This window comes from Taudactylus pleione, unplaced genomic scaffold (assembly GCF_031769625.1).
Source record: "Taudactylus pleione unplaced genomic scaffold, aTauple2 ptg000374l, whole genome shotgun sequence".
NCBI lineage: Eukaryota > Metazoa > Chordata > Amphibia > Anura > Myobatrachidae > Taudactylus > Taudactylus pleione.
Window position 1 is genome coordinate 300,418 of NW_028284775.1, and position 20,495 is coordinate 320,912.

General features: G+C 44.4%; 1 protein-coding gene across 1 annotated transcript in view; it reads left to right on the top strand.

Annotated features, from left to right (window-relative positions):
* The window catches only part of LOC148508168 (amine oxidase [flavin-containing] A-like), a 126,430-nt gene that overhangs the window by 86,504 nt on the left and 19,431 nt on the right, over window positions 1-20,495 (top strand). The window contains exons 11-13 of the mRNA XM_088444906.1: window positions 13,545-13,602; window positions 16,006-16,103; window positions 17,015-17,126. Of these exons, the coding sequence (XP_088301032.1) occupies window positions 13,545-13,602; window positions 16,006-16,103; window positions 17,015-17,126 (268 nt within the window). The remainder of the gene's footprint in view (window positions 1-13,544; window positions 13,603-16,005; window positions 16,104-17,014; window positions 17,127-20,495) is intronic.

Consider the following 20,495-nt stretch of genomic DNA (forward strand, 5'->3'; position numbering starts at 1 on the left):
AGGCCCCAAACTGTACATAATGCAAAGAAAAAAAGAGGTGCAAGATGGAATTGTCCTTGGGCCCTCCCACCCACCCTTATGTTGTATAAACAGGACATGCACACTTTAACAAATCAATCATTTCAGCGCCAGGGTCTGCCACACAACTGTGGCTGAAATGATTGGTTCGTTTGGGCCCCCACAAAACAAGCTGGCAATTAATGTGTCCCTGCACAAACTGGCTCTACGGAGGCAAGATGTCATCCTCATCCTCCTCATCCACCGATTCCTCACCCTCTTCAGTGTGTACATCCTCATCCTCACAAAGTATTAACTCGTCCCCACTTGAATCCACCACCACAGGTCCCTCTGTACGTTCTGGAGGCTGGTCTCCCTGGAAGAGCTGATAATTCATTTTGATGAACATCATCTTCTCCACATTCTGTGGAAGCAACCTCCTACGCCTTTCGCTGACAAGGTTCCCGGCTGCACTAAACACTCTTTCGGAGTACACACTGGAGGGGGGGCAACTCAGGTAAAATAGAGCCAGTTTGTACAGGGGCCTCCAAATTGCCTCTTTTTCCTGCCAGTACAGGTATGGACTGTCTGACATGCCTACTTGGATGCTGTCACCGATGTAATCCTCCACCATTCTGTCAATGGTGACAGTATCATATGCAGTGACAGTAGACATGTCAGAAATTGTTGCCAGGTCCTTCAGTCCGGACCAGATGTCCAAACTTGGTCCTGCCTGCCCTGCATCACCGCCAGCGGGTTGCTTAGGATACCTAAGTTTTTTCCTGGCAGCCCCAGTTGCGGGAGAAAATGAAGAAGGAGCCGTTGACGTGTCACGTTCCGCTTCAGCTGACAGTGTGTTCACCAGCAGGTCTTTGCACCTCTGCAGGCTTGTGTCGGCCGGAAAGAGAGACACCACATAGGCTTTAAACCTAGGATCGAGCACGGTGGCCAAAATGTAGTGGTCTGATTTCAACAGATTGACCACCCTGGAATCCTGGCAAAGCGAATGAAGGGCTTCATCCACAAGTCCCACATGCCGAGCGGAATCGCTCCGTCTTAGCTCCTCCTTCACTTTCTCCAGCTGCTTCTGCAAAAGCCTGATGAGGGGAATGACCTGACTCAAGCTGGCAGTGTCTGAACTGACTTCACGTGTGGCAAGTTCGAAGGGCTGAAGAACCTTGCACAACACGGAAATCATTCTCCACTGCGCTTGAGTCAGGTGCATACCCCCTCCTTTGCCTATGTCATAGGTGGATGTATAGGCTTGTATGGCCTTTTGCTGCTCCTCCATCCTCTGAAGCATATAGAGGGTTGAGTTCCACCGCGTCACAACCTCTTGCTTCAGGTGATGGCGGGGCAGGTTCAAGAGTGTTTGCTGGCGCTCCAGTCTTCGGCACGCAGTCGCTGAATGGCGAAAGTGGCCAGAAATTTTTCGGGCCACCCAAAGCGTCTCCTGCACGCCCCTGTCGCTTTTCAGAAAATTCTGCACCACCAAGTTTATTGTGTGAGCAAAACATGGGACGTGCTGGAATTTGCCCAGATGTAATGCCCGCACAATATTGGTGGCGTTGTCAGATATCACAAATCCCCAGGAGAGTCTAAGTGGGGTAAGCCACTGGGCGATGATTTCCCTCAGTTTCTCTAAGAGGTTGTCGGCGGTGTGCCTCTTACTGAAACCGGTGATACACAGCGTAGCCTGCCTTGTAACGAGCTGGCGTTTCTGAGATGCTGCTACTGGTGACGCTGCTGCTGTTGCTGCGTAAGGTGATACATCTACCCAGTGGGCTGTCACAGTCATATAGTCCTTAGTCTGCCCTGTTCCACTTGTCCACATGTCCGTGGTTAAGTGGACATTGTGTACAACGGCATTTTTCAGGACACTGAGGACACTTTTTCTGACGTTTCTGTACAGTCTCGGTATCGCCTGCCTAGTGAAGTGGAATCTAGACGGGATTTGGAACCGGGGACACACTACCTCCATCAATTGTCTAAATCCCACTGCACTAATGGCGGATACCGGACGCACGTCTAACACCAACATAGCAGTCAAGGCCTCAGTTATACGTTTTGCTTCAGGATGACTGCTGTCGTACTTCATCCTCCTCGCTAAGGACTGTTGGAGGGTCAATTGTTTAGTAAAAGTAGTGGTGTTCCTACTTCCTCTCTGGGATGATGAACGACTCCCAGCAGCAGCAGCAACAGCAGCAGCGGCAGCAGTAGGCGTAGCAATGCAGGATCCTCCGGAGGAATCCCGGATAGGAGAGTCAGTCATGCCAGTGATATGGCCTGCAGGACTACTTCCGATCCTGACTAAGGAGGAAATTGACGAGGAGGGAGTTGACGGTGTGGTTTGCAGGCGCTTGGATACAACAGGACAACGGGATTTAGGTGTCCCTGGACTGCTTACGGTCTGAGCCAAAGTTTCTGAACTTGACAGTAACTTTTTATGAACGCGCTGCAGGTGCCGTATAAGGGAGGATGTTCCTAGGTGGTTGACGTCCCTACCCCTACTTATTTCACCTTTACATATGGTACATATGGCAAGACAGTTGTTGTCCGGATTTGGATAGAAATATTGCCAGACCAAAGAGGTGGAATGTTTGGTCTTCTGCCCAGGCATGACCGTGATGGGCTTTTTCATCCCACGGACAACAACTGTCTCCCCCGGAGCCTGATTTAAACAAACCACATCACCATCAGAATCCTCCTCGCCAACTTCCTCCTCAGCGCCAGCTACACCAGTATCCTCATCCTGTTGTACTTCAACAGTGACATCTTCAATTTGCATATCAGCAAGTGGACTGTGGGTGCTCCTTTCAGCACTTGCAGGGGGCGTGCAAATGGTGGAAAGAGCCACCTCTTCCCGTCCAGTGCTGGGAAGGTCAGGCATCGCAACCACCACCACACTTGGACTCTCCTTGGGGATTTGTGATATCTTCTTAGAAAGCACAGTTCTTCGCTGTGCTTTTGCCAGCTTAACTCTTTTGATTTTTTTAGTGGGAGGAGTGCTTCCATCGTCATGTGAAGCTGAACCACTAGTCATGAACATACTAGGGATCGACCTTAGCCGTTCCTTGCCACTCCGTGTCGTAAATGGCATATTGGCAAGTTTACGTTTCTCTTCAGCTGATTTAAATGTCTTTTTCAAGGTCATTTTCCTGAACTTTGCCATTTGGGATTGTATGTGCCCTCTACTATGACATTGGGCATCGGCCTTGGCAGACGACGTTGATGGCATGTTATCGTCTATGTCATGACTAGTGGCAGCAGCTTCAGCACTAGGAGGAAGTGGTTCTTGATCTTTCTCTATTTTATTTTTATCGGAGAAAGTTTGGTCCTCCATTTATGTTATATCGATTTGATATATACGTGCGGCTAAACACAGAAAATAATTTTTTTTTTGGTTTGGACTGGAGTGTACTTTGTGGGTTACAGCACCCTTTAACGGTCAAGCCAGCCGGCCCTTTACTTATGACACAGGCGCACTCTTGGCACTACTTTGTTGATGCACGTGCGGCTACTGCGCACACAATTCACAAACACAGAAAATAATTTTTTTTTGGTTTGGACTGGAGTGTACTTTCGGGGGTTACAGCACCCTTTAACGGTCAAGCCAGCCGGCCCTTTACTTATGACACAGGCGCACGCTTGGCACTACTTTGTTGATGCACGTGCGGCTACTGCGCACACAATTCACAAACACAGAAAATAATTTTTTTTTGGTTTGGACTGGAGTGTACTTTCGGGGGTTACAGCACCCTTTAACGGTCAAGCCAGCCGGCCCTTTACTTATGACACAGGCGCACTCTTGGCACTACTTTGTTGATGCACGTGCGGCTACTGCGCACACAATTCACAAACACAGAAAATAATTTTTTTTTAGGTTTGGACTGGAGTGTACTTTCGGGGGTTACAGCACCCTTAACGGTCAAGCCAGCCGGCCCTTTACTTATGACACAGGCGCACGCTTGGCACTACTTTGTTGATGCACGTGCGGCTACTGCGCACACAATTCACAAACACAGAAAATAATTTTTTTTTGGTTTGGACTGGAGTGTACTTTCGGAGGTTACAGCACCCTTTAACGGTCAAGCCAGCCGGCCCTTTACTTATGACACAGGCGCACGCTTGGCACTACTTTGTTGATGCACGTGCGGCTACTGCGCACACAATTCACAAACACAGAAAATAATTTTTTTTTAGATTTGGACTGGAGTGTACTTTCGGGGGTTACAGCACCCTTAACGGTCAAGCCAGCCGGCCCTTTACTTATGACACAGGCGCACGCTTGGCACTACTTTGTTGATGCACGTGCGGCTACTGCGCACACAATTCACAAACACAGAAAATAATTTTTTTTTTGGTTTGGACTGGAGTGTACTTTCGGGGGTTACAGCACCCTTAACGGTCAAGCCAGCCGGCCCTTTACTTATGACACAGGCGCACGCTTGGCACTACTTTGTTGATGCACGTGCGGCTACTGCGCACACAATTCACAAACACAGAAAATAATTTTTTTTTTGGTTTGGACTGGAGTGTACTTTCGGGGGTTACAGCACCCTTAACGGTCAAGCCAGCCGGCCCTTTACTTATGACACAGGCGCACGCTTGGCACTACTTTGTTGATGCACGTGCGGCTACTGCGCACACAATTCACAAACACAGAAAATAATTTTTTTTTAGGTTTGGACTGGAGTGTACTTTCAGGGGTTACACCACCCTTAACGGTCAAGCCAGCCGGCCCTTTACTTATGACACAGGCGCACGCTTGGCACTACTTTGTTGATGCACGTGCGGCTACTGCGCACACAATTCACAAACACAGAAAATAATTTTTTTTTGGTTTGGACTGGAGTGTACTTTCGGGGGTTACAGCACCCTTTAACGGTCAAGCCAGCTGGCCCTTTACTTATGACACAGGCGCACGCTTGGCACTACTTTGTTGATGCACGTGCGGCTACTGCGCACACAATTCACAAACACAGAAAATAATTTTTTTTTAGGTTTGGACTGGAGTGTACTTTCAGGGGTTACAGCACCCTTAACGGTCAAGCCAGCCGGCCCTTTACTTATGACACAGGCGCACGCTTGGCACTACTTTGTTGATGCACGTGCGGCTACTGCGCACACAATTCACAAACACAGAAAATAATTTTTTTTTGGTTTGGACTGGAGTGTACTTTCGGGGGTTACAGCACCCTTTAACGGTCAAGCCAGCTGGCCCTTTACTTATGACACAGGCGCACGCTTGGCACTACTTTGTTGATGCACGTGCGGCTACTGCGCACACAATTCACAAACACAGAAAATAATTTTTTTTTAGGTTTGGACTGGAGTGTACTTTCGGGGGTTACAGCACCCTTAACGGTCAAGCCAGCCGGCCCTTTACTTATGACACAGGCGCACGTTTGGCACTACTTTGTTGATGCACGTGCGGCTACTGCGCACACAATTCACAAACACAGAAAATAATTTTTTTTTTGGTTTGGACTGGAGTGTACTTTCGGGGGTTACAGCACCCTTAACGGTCAAGCCAGCCGGCCCTTTACTTATGACACAGGCGCACGTTTGGCACTACTTTGTTGATGCACGTGCGGCTACTGCGCACACAATTCACAAACACAGAAAATAATTTTTTTTTTGGTTTGGACTGGAGTGTACTTTCGGGGGTTACAGCACCCTTAACGATCAAGCCAGCCGGCCCTTTACTTATGACACAGGCGCACGCTTGGCACTACTTTGTTGATGCACGTGCGGCTACTGCGCACACAATTCACAAACACAGAAAATAATTTTTTTTTTGGTTTGGACTGGAGTGTACTTTCGGGGGTTACAGCACCCTTTAACGGTCAAGCCAGCTGGCCCTTTACTTATGACACAGGCGCACGCTTGGCACTACTTTGTTGATGCACGTGCGGCTACTGCGCACACAATTCACAAACACAGAAAATAATTTTTTTTTAGGTTTGGACTGGAGTGTACTTTCAGGGGTTACAGCACCCTTTAACGGTCAAGCCAGCTGGCCCTTTACTTATGACACAGGCGCACGCTTGGCACTACTTTGTTGATGCACGTGCGGCTACTGCGCACACAATTCACAAACACAGAAAATATATTATTTTTTTAGCACTTGGGGGGAGCACCCCTGATGGACAGAGTACCCCCTGGACAACACTACAGCACCCCTTTAGGACTGGGACACTGCACAGGACTTTGGAGTGGACACAGCCCCTATGGAGAACTGACTGCACAACACAGTCCAGCCAGCCCCTATGGACTTTGAAGTAGTGGACACAGCCCCTATTAACAACAGCAGCACAGCACAACACAGCCAGCCCCTATGGACTTTGAAGTAGTGGACAACAGCAGCACTACACTACACTACACTACACAGCACTAACTCCCACCCTCCCTCTTCACTGTCCACAGCCGAGTGAGAAAATGGCGCCGACGCGGGTACCTTATATAGGATCCAAAACCCGCGAGACTCGGAAGGCGGGATGATGACGTTTTGCCTCGATGTCAGATCCGAGTCAGGCGGGAAAAGTCGAGCCTGACTCGGATCGGACTCGGATCGGGGGGGCTCGGGGGGGTTCGGATTTCAGAAATCCGAACCCGCTCACCCCTAATTACAATATACACAAAACAAGCAGTTAAAAATACATGCATAATTGCAATAAAATAAAATATCTTTAAAATTTTCCAAGATCTTTGTCTATAAATGGCCATCGTGGATTGAGTAACTTTTTTGGATGTCTTCATAATTAAAAGGTCCCAGGAATTGGTATGTCCATTTTCAGAATAAAAATTGTCCTAAACTCCATCATCACAGATATTGACCTCTGAATGAATCAGATTTAAAGAGTTTATATGAAGGGAAAATAATTAAATACAGATAAAATAATAAATATATAAATGGATATATAGAGTACACTGTAAAGATATTATAAGAACCATTTAACCTCAAAATCTTTATTTACCACTTGCCTGGCATGAACGTAATTTTCTGTCCACACCAGGCAGTTATTTATCTGTAATGGACGTCAAAATTTCATCAAGACAGATAAATTTAAGGGCGGCTGCAGGAAGAGAATCTTTTCACAACTGCTGCTCTCAGACGGACCGTCTGGTCCCTCTGCTTGCCAGCACCCTCTCCCCCTCTGTCTGCTGTGCTGCCGATCACTGCTGATCGGTCAGCAAGCAGGACCCCCTACCCAGCGCCTGCAGAACTGAGCAGTCGCTGGGGAAAAGTAAGTTTAACCTCCCCCTAACGCCCCTGACATACCTGGTTCCTGTATCCGGTCTATAAATAAACGTTGCGATGTTTACGATGTTCCAATGGTCTTTCCGATGTTCAATTATTTTAAAAAATGATTATTTTTACAAAAAACTTTTTTTTATGAAACCATTTTGGATAAGTTAAAATGGATGTGCCTCACCTAATTCACTCACAAAAAAAATTACAACTTTGGAGCGGTTTTTGGAAAAAAAATTGTCAGTTAAGTGGTTAAGACCATTAGGAATCAATGTATTAAATAAATCTATACATTGCATCTCAGCCTTTGCTAGGAAAGAAGGTTTCATTATTTATTTTATTGCCCTTCACTACTTTGATACCATAAAAACCCACAATATCTATGTGGGAGCATTTGTGTACATCTTTAAAATGTGAGGAGAGGGCATGGGTATCTAATCCCTTTTTAATGTTTCTGAAGTGTTCTCCCATACGGACTTTGAGAGGTCTAGATGTGCGTCCAATGTAAAATATTTTACAGCTGCATTGAATGGCACTTACTACATTACAGCTGTTACACGTAACAAAATCTTTGATTAAAATATTGTTCCCATTAATATTAATATTATCGATTTTACTACTCCCTTCTCCTTTAATCTACCTACAACCCTGACAACTCCCACACCTATAAAAAACCTTTTGAAATAATGGTTGTGGGGCTATTCGTAGTGGGAAGTGCACTTGCTACTAGCTTAGATCGTAAATTTGGGGCCTTTCTATATATGTGAACAGGTTTATCTGGAATGGCTAAGCCAATCACTGGGTCTTTTTTAAGACTCCAGTGCTATTTATGATCTTTTCAATAACTCTATATTGTTTGTTATATTCTGTTATAAATGCCCATTGGAATCTTTCGTCCTTCTCTTTGGTTTTTTTTCTCTTTAGGTAACTAATTTCTATTCATTTCTTTTATAGTATAGAATATTCTTCTATTCTAGATTGATTCTAACCACATATCTTAAATTTATTTTTAATTTCGTTGGCTTGGGTTAAAAAGACCTGATTATCCATACAATTTATTTTCAATCATTTTAACTAGCCTCCAGGTATGGAATTTAACCCGTTGTCATGATGGCAACTATTGCCCCCAATATACAGTATGTACCTGAATCGATGGGCTTGGTGTAATTTTTTGTTTGTATGTGGCCATCATTAATATATACTGTTGTATCTAGAAAATTTACAGAGGCACCGCTTATTTCGAAAGTAAGTTGGATTTTTCTATCGTTTTTAAGGTGCTGGCAAAAATTATTGAGACTTTGTCTCCTATCCTTCCAAATAAAAAACATATCATCTATATATCTTAGGTCACCAGGCCCGCTCTGAACTCGCCACAACCCCGTCAAGCTCCCACTGACTCATAAAGAGGTTGGCATAGCTTGGAGTGAACCTGGTGCCCATCGCAGTGCCGTTCTTTTGAAGGAAAAGATCGTCCTTAAATAAGATAAAGTTATTAGACAAAATAAAGTAAATTCCTTCCAGAATAAAACTTTAAAGGTCTCTATGAATATTAGATCTTTCTAAAAATATTTAGTGGCTTCGATCCCAATATTATGATTTATAATAGTATAAAAAGACCCTACATTGGCTCTAACAAGCAAAAAACCATCTTCCCACTTAATTTGTTCTAATGCAATAAAAAATCCTTTGTATCCTTAAAGATGTGATTTATTAAGGATAACAAGCGGTTGAAGATGAAAGTCAATATATTCTGAAAGATTTGACAAATAGACCCTGAAATAATAGGCCTGCTCGGGGGATTGATAAGTTTGGGCAACAAGTATATTACTGGTGTAGTGGGGTGTTTGCCTCTTTTGGAGTTAAGGTCCCTTTTTTAGGTATTTTTCAATAAGGTTTTTAAGTTTAAGTAATGTGGGCTTTGTAGGGTAGCCCCTTTAAATTTGTATATGTATTAAGGTCATTCAATTGACGATATACCTCATTATCATAGTCTTTAACATCTAATAGCACAATACCCCCACCCGTATCTGTGGGTTTAATTTATAATTCCTTATTATTTTTCAAATCTTTATGGGCTTTCCTTTCTTATAGGTAAGATTGAAATTGTGTTTTTTTTTAATCACAATTAATAATTAATATCCTCCAATACAAGTGCGCTAAACGTTTCAATAAAAGGACCTTTCAAAAATTTCATGATTAGTGAAGAATTTCTTAACAGTAAGTTTACGAACAAATTTTTGTATATAAACAAAAATATTGAAAGGATTAATAAAATTTGTGGGGGCATATTTCAAGCCCTTTTCTAAGAGGGAGGTCTCTTCTCTGGATAAGTTGTATGAACTTAAATTAAAAATCTTAACTGTTGGAAGGCTAGAGGGTATTGGATCTGATTCGTTCTCTACAGTATTCTGCAATATTTAATTTAGCTTACTTTTTACCTTTTTTTTGAGTCTTTTTGTTGTTCTAGCTCTTACTTTGATTCCCCCCCTTCCCCTTTTCCCTATGGATGTGAACTTCTTATTTACCTGGGGTAATCGTATAGTAATTTTCTGTCTAAAAAATGAGTATTAGGTCCCGGGGATAAAGGTGAAAATCTGTTAGATGTCATTAGAGGTCGATAATAATAATCTATCCTTTTGGGGAATCTTTTTTGTTTATAAGAAACAAGAACTTTGGGAAAATAGACTGGGAAAATAGACTGCATAACAGGGATGTATATATGTTATGCAAATGTTGGTAATGGCGCTGAGTCCAAAATCAGTCAGATTAATGTTTCAGTAATCCTTGACATATGCACTCCCAAGTTTTCACGGGTGGCTGCTTTATCTCCCAAAAACTGTTGTTCCGACAGTATGTAATCCTATAAAGATAAAAAGTGGAGAAGAGAGTGCCTCCTAGTGCAGTATTTTCAAAATAATTTATATCCACCACCAGGTGCAATCACCTCTATATAGATGAAGGTACGCACCTGGTGGTGGATATAAATTATTTTGAAAATACTGCACTAGGAGGCACTCTCTTCTCCACTTTTTATCTTTATGTGTATATATGTTAATTTGTTTATTTGTTTGGCGTCTGTGTTAGAATGGTTCCATTATTTCTATTTGTCTGCATCTCTGATTATGATGAATAGGTGATTTTCATAAATTGGGAGTGTGTTCAAACCAGGCAGCTTAAGCACAAACGGGTGGGAATTATCATTTTTTTCTATTTCCATTAGTAGGTAATTATGCCTATACCTAATACTCTGACCTCTGAATATTCGGCAATTCCACCTACACTCCATGAAATGCTAGTTGCACCCACTCCTAGTTGCGCTGCCTCCCGCCTCCCTCTACCCTCACAGCACCCTCCCCTGGCTTTGTGCCAGGCTGAGGGACTTACGGCGTCCCCCAGCAGCTGCAAAAATTATTCATTTTTTTATCCTAAGGGGGCGTTGCCACGCCTTCCGCAATTAGACCACAACACTTTTCCCCAGGCCCGGCACAGCCCTCAACACCCCTGTGCTCGACTACTGAGCAATACACAGTTTAAAAAATAGCAAAATACACAAGAGGTCAGGCAAATGAAAGCGAAAATTCCATAGCGTCATTCTTAAATAATCGGAGAGTGGTTTTAAGTACAAATGCATCCGTACTAAGTTTTACTAAAATTGCGTAAAAGACACTTCTGTCCCTCATCACAGTATTGGATACAGTGGTGCACCATGTTATAGGCCATTTGTAATGTGCAAGCTGTCAAAACGTGCCTTTTCATTTATACAAAATATGCTAGAAAATAACACTTTAATTTCTGCAAAATTAGCACAAAATTAATGAAAAAGTAACATAATATTTAGCCAAAAAGTAGAATCATTAGTGAAAAAGAGCATTCAGACTACTAACATTGCTGTCTATCCATATAACTAACAATGCGGCTAAACATGGAAAAATCTTGTCATACATGACAAACAACTACAGTATGACATGATTTTCCAATTTTAGCCTCAGTCTTCTGTATAGACCGCAATGTTGATTAATCTACACGCTCTTTGCTACTTTGTCACTAATATGATGCTACTGTCCCCTAATATTATGCTACTTTTAAATATTTCTGTGAATTTCGTGCATTTAGTACAGTAGTGGACCTTAGTGCTACTCTAGTGAATATAGGTCGCGCTGAGATCATAACTGAGTAAGGACACATCTGTTTTGTGACTTGTATTCCTGTTCATTCTACATACTACTTTTTAGAATGTAAGCTCTTACGAGCAGGGCCCTCTACCCTCTTGTGCTTCTCCCTACTTTAGTTTCATCTACTTCTTACTCACCACTAGGGCACCTAACACTTGGTTGCTTATGCTCTGTTGCTTATCTGGGTGTTATGGTCGCTAATGTAGCAATATATATTATCCATGTCCTGGTCCTGTATTGTATTGTGTTCTGTAAGTCGCTTGTCTACAATTTGTTTATGTACTTTGTAAGGCGCTGCGGAACACTTGTGGCGCCATATAAATAAATGATGATAATAATAACTACATATAACATTAGTTCCAAAACATTTTAAATCTCTTGTTAATCTATGCCCAACTCTTCATGAAAAATTAAACCCAATAAACACTTGAATTTCACATTAATAAAGTAAAATTACTGTGTGTTTGCCCTGTCACCTCTTAGCGGTGATCACTGCACCGCAATTTTTCTCACCCGTGGGACCCTGTGGCCCGCTCGTGGGTACGGCACCCGACATATTGTTTTAGAGGGGCGCCGCCAAAAGGGCAGAGCGCTTTTCTGCCCTTGTGAAATCGGACAGGGCGCGGCGCCCCATTAAAACAGCCTAGCATTCATTGTTTTGAAAATTGTCACAAAGATAACATTGTGACTAGTTATTAATTTCAATAATTAGTCTTACATTTATCTTATTCTTTTGTTAACTTAACTTATTTTATATTATGAAATTGTACTAAAAATATCATCACAATCAAATTTCATGATCTTTATTAAAATGCCTTCTACAGTCAGACTGTTAACAATAGTTGAATTATTTTATTTAGGAAATATTTCCCAGAAGATAACAAAGACAAGTGCCTGTTGCCTGGCAGTAAATGGTTTGCGTACACTCTGTTATTCTATTCATGCGTAGATTTGTTGGACTTGATTAATGGAAAATGTTACATTCCTCTCATTTGGCTGATGGACTTGGCGGTAACCATCATGTGACGCTCATACATTCCTAGAATGGCGATGTCAGTCAGGTATGCCCTGATGCTGCCAAGTCACCTGGACGGTTGCTCTGCACAATGACGACATAGGGACAATTTTTTGCTCTGACTGAACGGCGTATTGTATCAGATAATATTGTCCTTTATTTCCCATAAAATGGGAACGTGAAGTTTTGCTTTGTACAATATATTTAATTGTTGCCAAGGAGAAGAAATAAGCAACACTATTTTGAAGGACCAAAAGGGGTCAAATTAATTAGCCATTCGCCCTGCGAGTAAGTGTGGCCATATGCTGCACTTACTGTAGTTCTGAACTTGCAGATTCTGCGAGCCTGGGGTGAGATAGGGAGGCAAGCTGATGTGCCGTTGCTGACGTTTGCCCACCGTTACAAATGCAATTTGCCCCCTTATAGCAAATTGAATTTACCCCATAGGGTGTTTCTTTGGAGTTTCCTTTGCTTAAAGTAGACACAAAGGATGCAATAATGCCAAAATATATGTAGTAGATTTGGGTGCCATGCTCAGTAGCTGTGCTCCAAGTGTCTGAACTACCACAAAAATTGTAATCCCTTTAAAACTATTGTAGCATAATATAACGTGATACAGGTTGAGTCTCCCATATCCAAAATGTTTGGGACTAGGAGTATTTTGGATATCGGAATATTCTGTATTTTGGAATATTTGCATACCATAATGAGATATCATGGGAATGGGACCCAAATATAAACAGAATGCATTTATGTTCTATATACACCTTATACACACAGCCTGCAGGTCATTTTATACAATATTTTTAATAATTTTGTGCATCAGAAAAAGTTTGTGTACATACATGAAATTCATTTATGTTTCATATACACCTTATACACACAGCCTGAAGGTAATTTTGTGCCTTAAACAAAGTTTGTGTACATTGAACCATCAGAAAGCAAAGGTTTCACTATCTCAGTCATGCTAAAAATATTCCGTATTTCGGGATATTTTGTATTTCTGAATAATTGGATATGGGAGACTCAACCTGTATATTCATATAATGGTGAATATTATTTAAATATAGCACTTTATTATTATTATTATTATTATTGTACATAGGAAAAGAAGAATATGTGAGTACTATGCCAAAGCCATGGGTACAGAAGAGGCACTGCATGTAAGAAATCAATGTTTTGTGTGTGGTTATATATTCGGTTATATATTCAGATGCAGTATTGTCATTTAACTCTGGGGGATCTGCTGTCATCCATGCACAAAAAACATGCATGGCTGAATTGTAGAGAACTAAAAGTGATTGATTGTGAAAAGAAATAAAGATAAATTAAAAAACACGTAGTATCCCCCCTCTTCAGATCCTCATCCAAGTCCAGCAATATATGGTCTTCGCTGGTTTTCCCTAAAAAAGGGCGACCACAAGCTAGGCTTTCTTTCACCAGTTGCAAAGATTCAGTTCAACACTTCTCTCCACACACCTACCAACATGCATTTGTTCTGAAAGGGTTTAAGAAATGCTAAATATCAGAAACCTCCACATGCTCCTTGCATGCCCCACAGCCCTCCCCACATGCGATCACACCTGCCCACATATCAGTATGTTCACTGCACAGCATCATCAGAACAGCTTTTACCTCACTGCTGTGTTTATTGTCCAGTTAGTCTTAGACTTTTCATGGTTGTTCACGCTGCTACAGCACACACAATCGCTGTGGATGGAACTGTTGAAAAAAATAAAAAAATTGCAAATGGCAATCATGGCCCTCAAACCTCCCCACTTGCTCCTTTCATGCCTCTCACATCTACCCATGTGACCATCAGACCCCCGTCAAAATGCTATCATGCCTCCCAATTTACCCCTTGAACCTCCCCAAATGCCTCTACCATATGCCCTTCAGATGCCATCACATGCTATCATGCCTCCCCATATGCCCATCAGATCTCTCCATATGCCAAACCGCCTTACATACCATAAGATATTCTCTATTGCCCTTACATGCCATCAGACCCCCATCTATGCAATCATACCACCCACATGCCACCATACCACTTCTGCTTGCCACCTGACCTACTCCATTTGCCACCAGACCTCCTCCACATGCTATCAGATCCCCTCCAAATGCCATCAGAACTCTCCACATGCCATCAAATGTCCCCACATGCAATAAAATCTCTCCACACGACCATCAGACATAACCGACATGCCCTTATATGCCACCAGACCTTCTACCATGCCATTAGATTTCCTTCACATGCCATCAAGCCTCTTTCATGTGCCATCAAACCTCTTTCACATGCCAACTGACTCACTGCACTTGCCACCAGACCCACCTCACCTTCCCCACTTCATGGTCATACCTTCCAATATTTAGAATTTTTATAGGGGTTGTAGGGCTGGTAGAAGGTTTATCGGCTCTGTAGCTGCCAATCTACAGTAGAGCAGACATCTCATGAAATCACTCTCACGAGGCTGCTGATCTCCAAGGGACAGAGAAGAATGTGATAATCTGCTCAAATCAGAGCTCAGCACTCTCCTCTGACCTCTGGTGTTGAGCCTCATGGGAGTGACTCAGTGTGTGAGAACTGCACATACATCCACCTGCAGCTGTCAGGGTGTGTAGTAGTTAATGCATCTTCCCCCAACCACACACACTCACACATATGTCGGTGGTAGCTGGCAGCCCCCCTCCTCTTGATCACCACACCAGACGCCCTAGTTTTCCATCTACAATAGTGTAACCAGCCACAGACTTGTCTTTGTAGAGCATGTAATGCTTAAAACAACGGCAGTCGAGAGGATACCAACACAGTGATAAAAAGTGCTGGTATGTGGGGGCTGAGGTAATTAACAAGATTGGAACCTGTGGAGAGGAAACATTGCCACCTCAGTGATTCAAGTATAAGAGCCATGGGTCCCAAAGACACTTGCTCATTATACCAAAAAATGCAAAAATAAATAACACATTCAAGCTTTTAAAAATATAATGTAATTGAAATTTAAACAGTTCCATAAAAATCTCATTCACCGCTTTTTTAAACATAAAAGTCATAATGTCTTCAGAAAAAAAGCAAAAAAATCTTCCATAAAAATGACCTCCCATTAAAACAGATGTGAGAAGGTTATGACCGAGAGTAACCGGGAACTCCCATTCGCCGCCTGCTAAACACAGACAGTTTGCCATGCACTGAAACACGTGCCCTTTCAAAACCAATTGCAATAAAAATGATGAAAGAGGTTTGTGCTCACGTAGTTACAGCATTTATCTAAAGTGTTAGTGCTGTAGCCGGAGCACATACAGTAGTTTAACTGTAACCACAACTGTTATACATTTCACATTTAAAAATACTATAGTTAAAAACAAGCATTCACCAACTGCAGCACAGTGATGTCCTATATAGCTGGTCCAAAAATATTTGCATACATGTCTTCATTATTTCCAAAATCCATACACAGGATAAACAGTGGTATATTGTCACTATCAACAGTCCCAAACAGTGTAATGAGTGTCAAGTACTGTAATATTTTAGTTATAATACTCCTTTATGTTCATTTATCATTCAATAGCCAGTACACTATGAGGAGAAGAACTGGTGTGAAGAACAGTACTCTGGTGGCTGCTACACTGCTTATTTCCCCCCAGGAGTAATGACTCAATATGGAAGGTAAATTGAAACTAAATGAAACTGTAATAGTGAGAATAATGATGGCGGGGAATGGTGAGGTCACCAGTTGTTCCAGTTTTAGTTATCTGACACCATACACGCTAAAAGTGGCAAGAGACTTGATTGGCCACTAATGGCAGACTGGGCTACACTTGTGGTGTTATGCGTGATCCACAGAGGTTTTTAAATTACTGTTAGTTGATCATTTCAACATTCATTCTCAGAGTATTCACTCATGATGTCTAGGTTATCATATACAATAGATATGACTCCCATTACTTTTGGCCCCTTAAAAAGTGGGAGGCACATATAGAAACCGTTGTAATGCCTACACCGTTCACCTCATTTGGATGTAATTACCCTCAAATTAAATCTGAAAATCTGCAGTTAAAGCACATCTTGTTTGTTTCAAAGCCATTGTGGTGGTGAATAGAGGCCAAAATATGAAAATTCTGTCAATGTCCCTATATTTATGCACCTGACTGTAAGTGCCGGCATCCCAACAGCCGGTCTACGGGGACGCCTGTGAGCTTCAAAAAATGAGATATTGCAGGTTAAATCTGTGATTTCTCAGCAGTTTACCTCTTGCTATATTGTGCGATGGACAGGGCCTTTTTTTGCAGCATTGTCACCAGAGATTGGTCTCATCTCCATATCATAAATAGAACCCTGGCTAAACCGCAGTAGTGACAAAACTACTCAGACAAATTAGGATCTGGTTTACCTTATACTGAATACTTAATTCCTCTTTATTTAGTCTTTATTGTATATATTTATAAACCAATTAGAAAGTATGTTGTGTTGCTTTATATTGGTCTCAATCATAGGTATACTTTTTATGTTTTTTATTTATATGAAAATAAAATGTGTTTCAAATACTTAATAACTATGTTTTATACCTATGTCTAAAGTGTAATTCGACAGCCTGTTGGGAAGATTTACTTTGCCGGCACGGAAACTGCTACACAGTGGAGTGGCTATATGGAAGGTGCAGTGCAGGCTGGCGAGAGAGCAGCCAGAGAGGTACAAACCGTTTGTCTGCTATAATAGTGAATGCGCATGGAATTTAGATACAAAAATACAATTATTTCCAGTTTCACTGTAAAATACTTAAATGTAGCTGTAAACCTTAATTAAACATTGTAGTGACATACAGATAGGTTAGAAAGATAAGTAATTTCCAGAGTACTTTGCCTACAAGCAGTAGCAGTCATGCACATCCACTACAAATATCCAATTGGGTGTGGGATTTTGCCTGCGGACCTCGCGCCCAATATTGAATTACTGTGGGCAAAATCCTGTGAGGGATGATGCGGCCACCTAAATTCTACACTCACCTGTGATCCGGTGCCCACATGCTCCACACACTACCCACACACACAGGAAACCCACACTACCCACACACTCAGGAAACCCACACTACTAAAACACACATGAAACACACACTACCCACACACACAGGAAACACACACTACTGATGGGGTCTCACTCACACAGGACACACACACACATTACTGATAGGGGTCTCACACACACACTGACACCCCTCACAGACCCCGTCAGCATCCCTTACATATGGACTGCGGTAGCACCCCTCACATACCGACACCGGCAGCACCACTCACACACTGACACTGGCAGCACCCCTCACACACCGACACCACCCCTCATACACTGACACTGGCAACACCCCTCCCACACCGACACCACCCCTCATACACTGACACTGGCAACACCCCTCCCACACCGACACCGGCAGCACCCCTCACATACCAACACCACCCCTCACACACTGACACTGGCAGCACCCCTCACACACCGACATTGGCAGCACCACTCACACACCGACACCACCCCTCACACACTGACACTGGCAGCACCCCTCACACACCGACACCACCCCTCATACACTGACACTGGCAACACCCCTCACACACCGACATTGGCAGCACCACTCACACACCGACACCACCCCTCACACACTGACACTGGCAGCTCCCCTCACACACCGACACCACCCCTCATACACTGACACTGGCAACACCCCTCACACACCGACACCGGCAGCACCCCTCACACACTGACATTGGCAGCGCCCCTCACACACCGACACCACCCCTCATACACTGACACTGGCAACACCCCTCACACACCGACACCGGCAGCACCCCTCACACACTGACACTGGCAGCTCCCCTCACACACCGACACCACCCCTCATACACTGACACTGGCAACACCCCTCACACACCGACACCGGCAGCACCCCTCACACACTGACATTGGCAGCGCCCCTCACACACCGACACCACCCCTCATACACTGACACTGGCAACACCCCTCACACACCGACACCGGCAGCACCCCTCACACACTGACATTGGCAGCACCACTCACACACCGACACCACCCCTTACACACTGACACTGGCAGCACCCGTCACACACCGACACCACCCCTCACACACTGACACTGTCATCACCCCTCACACACTGACATTGGCAGCATCCCTCACACACTGACATTGGCAGCACCCCTCACACACCGACACCACTCCTCACACACTGACATTGGCAGCATCCCTCACACACTGACACCACCCCTCACACACCGACACCACCCCTCACACACTGACACTGGCATCACCCCACACACACTGACATTGGCAGCACCCCACACACACTGACACTGGCATCATCCCTCACACACTGACATTGGCAGCACCCCACACACACTGACACTGGCAGCACCCTCACACCCTGACATTGGCAGCACCCCTCACACACTGAAACCACCCCTCACATACTGACACTGGCAGCACCCTCCACACACCGACACCACCCCTCACACACTGACATTGGCAGCACCCCTCACACCCTGGCACCACCCCTCACACACCGACAACCACCCCTCACACACTGACACTGGCATCACCCCACACACACTGACATTGCAGCACCCCACACACCACTGACACTGGCATCACCCCTCACACATTGACATTGGCAGCACCCCACACACACTGACACTGGCAGCACCCCTCACACCCTGACATTGGCAGCACCCCTCACACACTGACACTACCCTCACATACTGACACTGGCAGCACCCCTCACACACCGACACCACCCCTCACACACTGACACTGGCATCACCCCTCACACACTGACATTGGCAGCACCCCCCACACACTGACACTGGCAGCACTCCTCACACCCTGACATTGGCAGCACCCCTCACACATTGACATTGGCAGCACCCCACACACACTGACACTGGCAGCACCCTCACACCCTGACATTGGCAGCACCCCTCACACACTGACACCACCCCTCACACACTGACATTGGCAGCACCCCTCACACCCTGGCACCACCCCCTCACACACTGACACTGCATCACCCCTCACACACTGACATTGGCAGCACCCCCCACACACTGACACTGGCAGCACTCCTCACACCCTGACATTGGCAGCACCCCTCACACACTGACACCACCCCTCACATACTGACACTGGCAGCACCCCTCACACACTGACATTGGCAGCACCCCTCATACACTGACACCACCCCTCACACACCGACACCACCCCTCACACACTGACACTGGCATCACCCCTCACACACCTGACATTGGCAGCACCCCACACACACTGACACTGGCACTGACACTGGCAGCACCCCTCACACACTGACACCACCCCTCACATACTGACACTGGCAGCACCCCTCACACACCGACACCACCCCTCACACACTGACATTGGCAGCACCCCTCACACCCTGACACCACCCCTCACACACTGACACTGGCATCACCCCTCACACACTGACATTGGCAGCACCCCACACACCCTGACATTGGCAGCACCCCTCACACTGACACCACCCCTCACATACTGACACTGGCAGCACCCCTCACACACCGACACCACCCCTCACACACTGACATTGGCAGCACCCCTCACACCCTGACACCACCCCTCACACACCGACACCACCCCTCACACACTGACATTGGCCGCAACCCTCACACCCTGACACCACCCTCATGCTGCTGGAGAGGATGGAGACAGAAGACTTCAGTCCGGAAAGCGGAAGAAGACCACAGTGCTGCAGAAGGTAAATTTGATTGACTAATTAGGCTAATTGGAGACTTCCAATTGCTTAATTAGTCGTTAGGGAAGGTGTCCAATGAGTCCTGAAGCAAGTTGCAACATTCTTTTCTTAAAATAATGAATTAAGGAAAAATTGGACTTGGTCAGGAGGTGCTCAAAATAAACATTGAGTGCCGCGTGAAAAAATAAGTCATGCACCCTATTGGATGAGAAAAGCCTTGCGGCTGCTGTAATAACCGTGTGCAGGGTTTTTCAAAATGACGCCTACAATT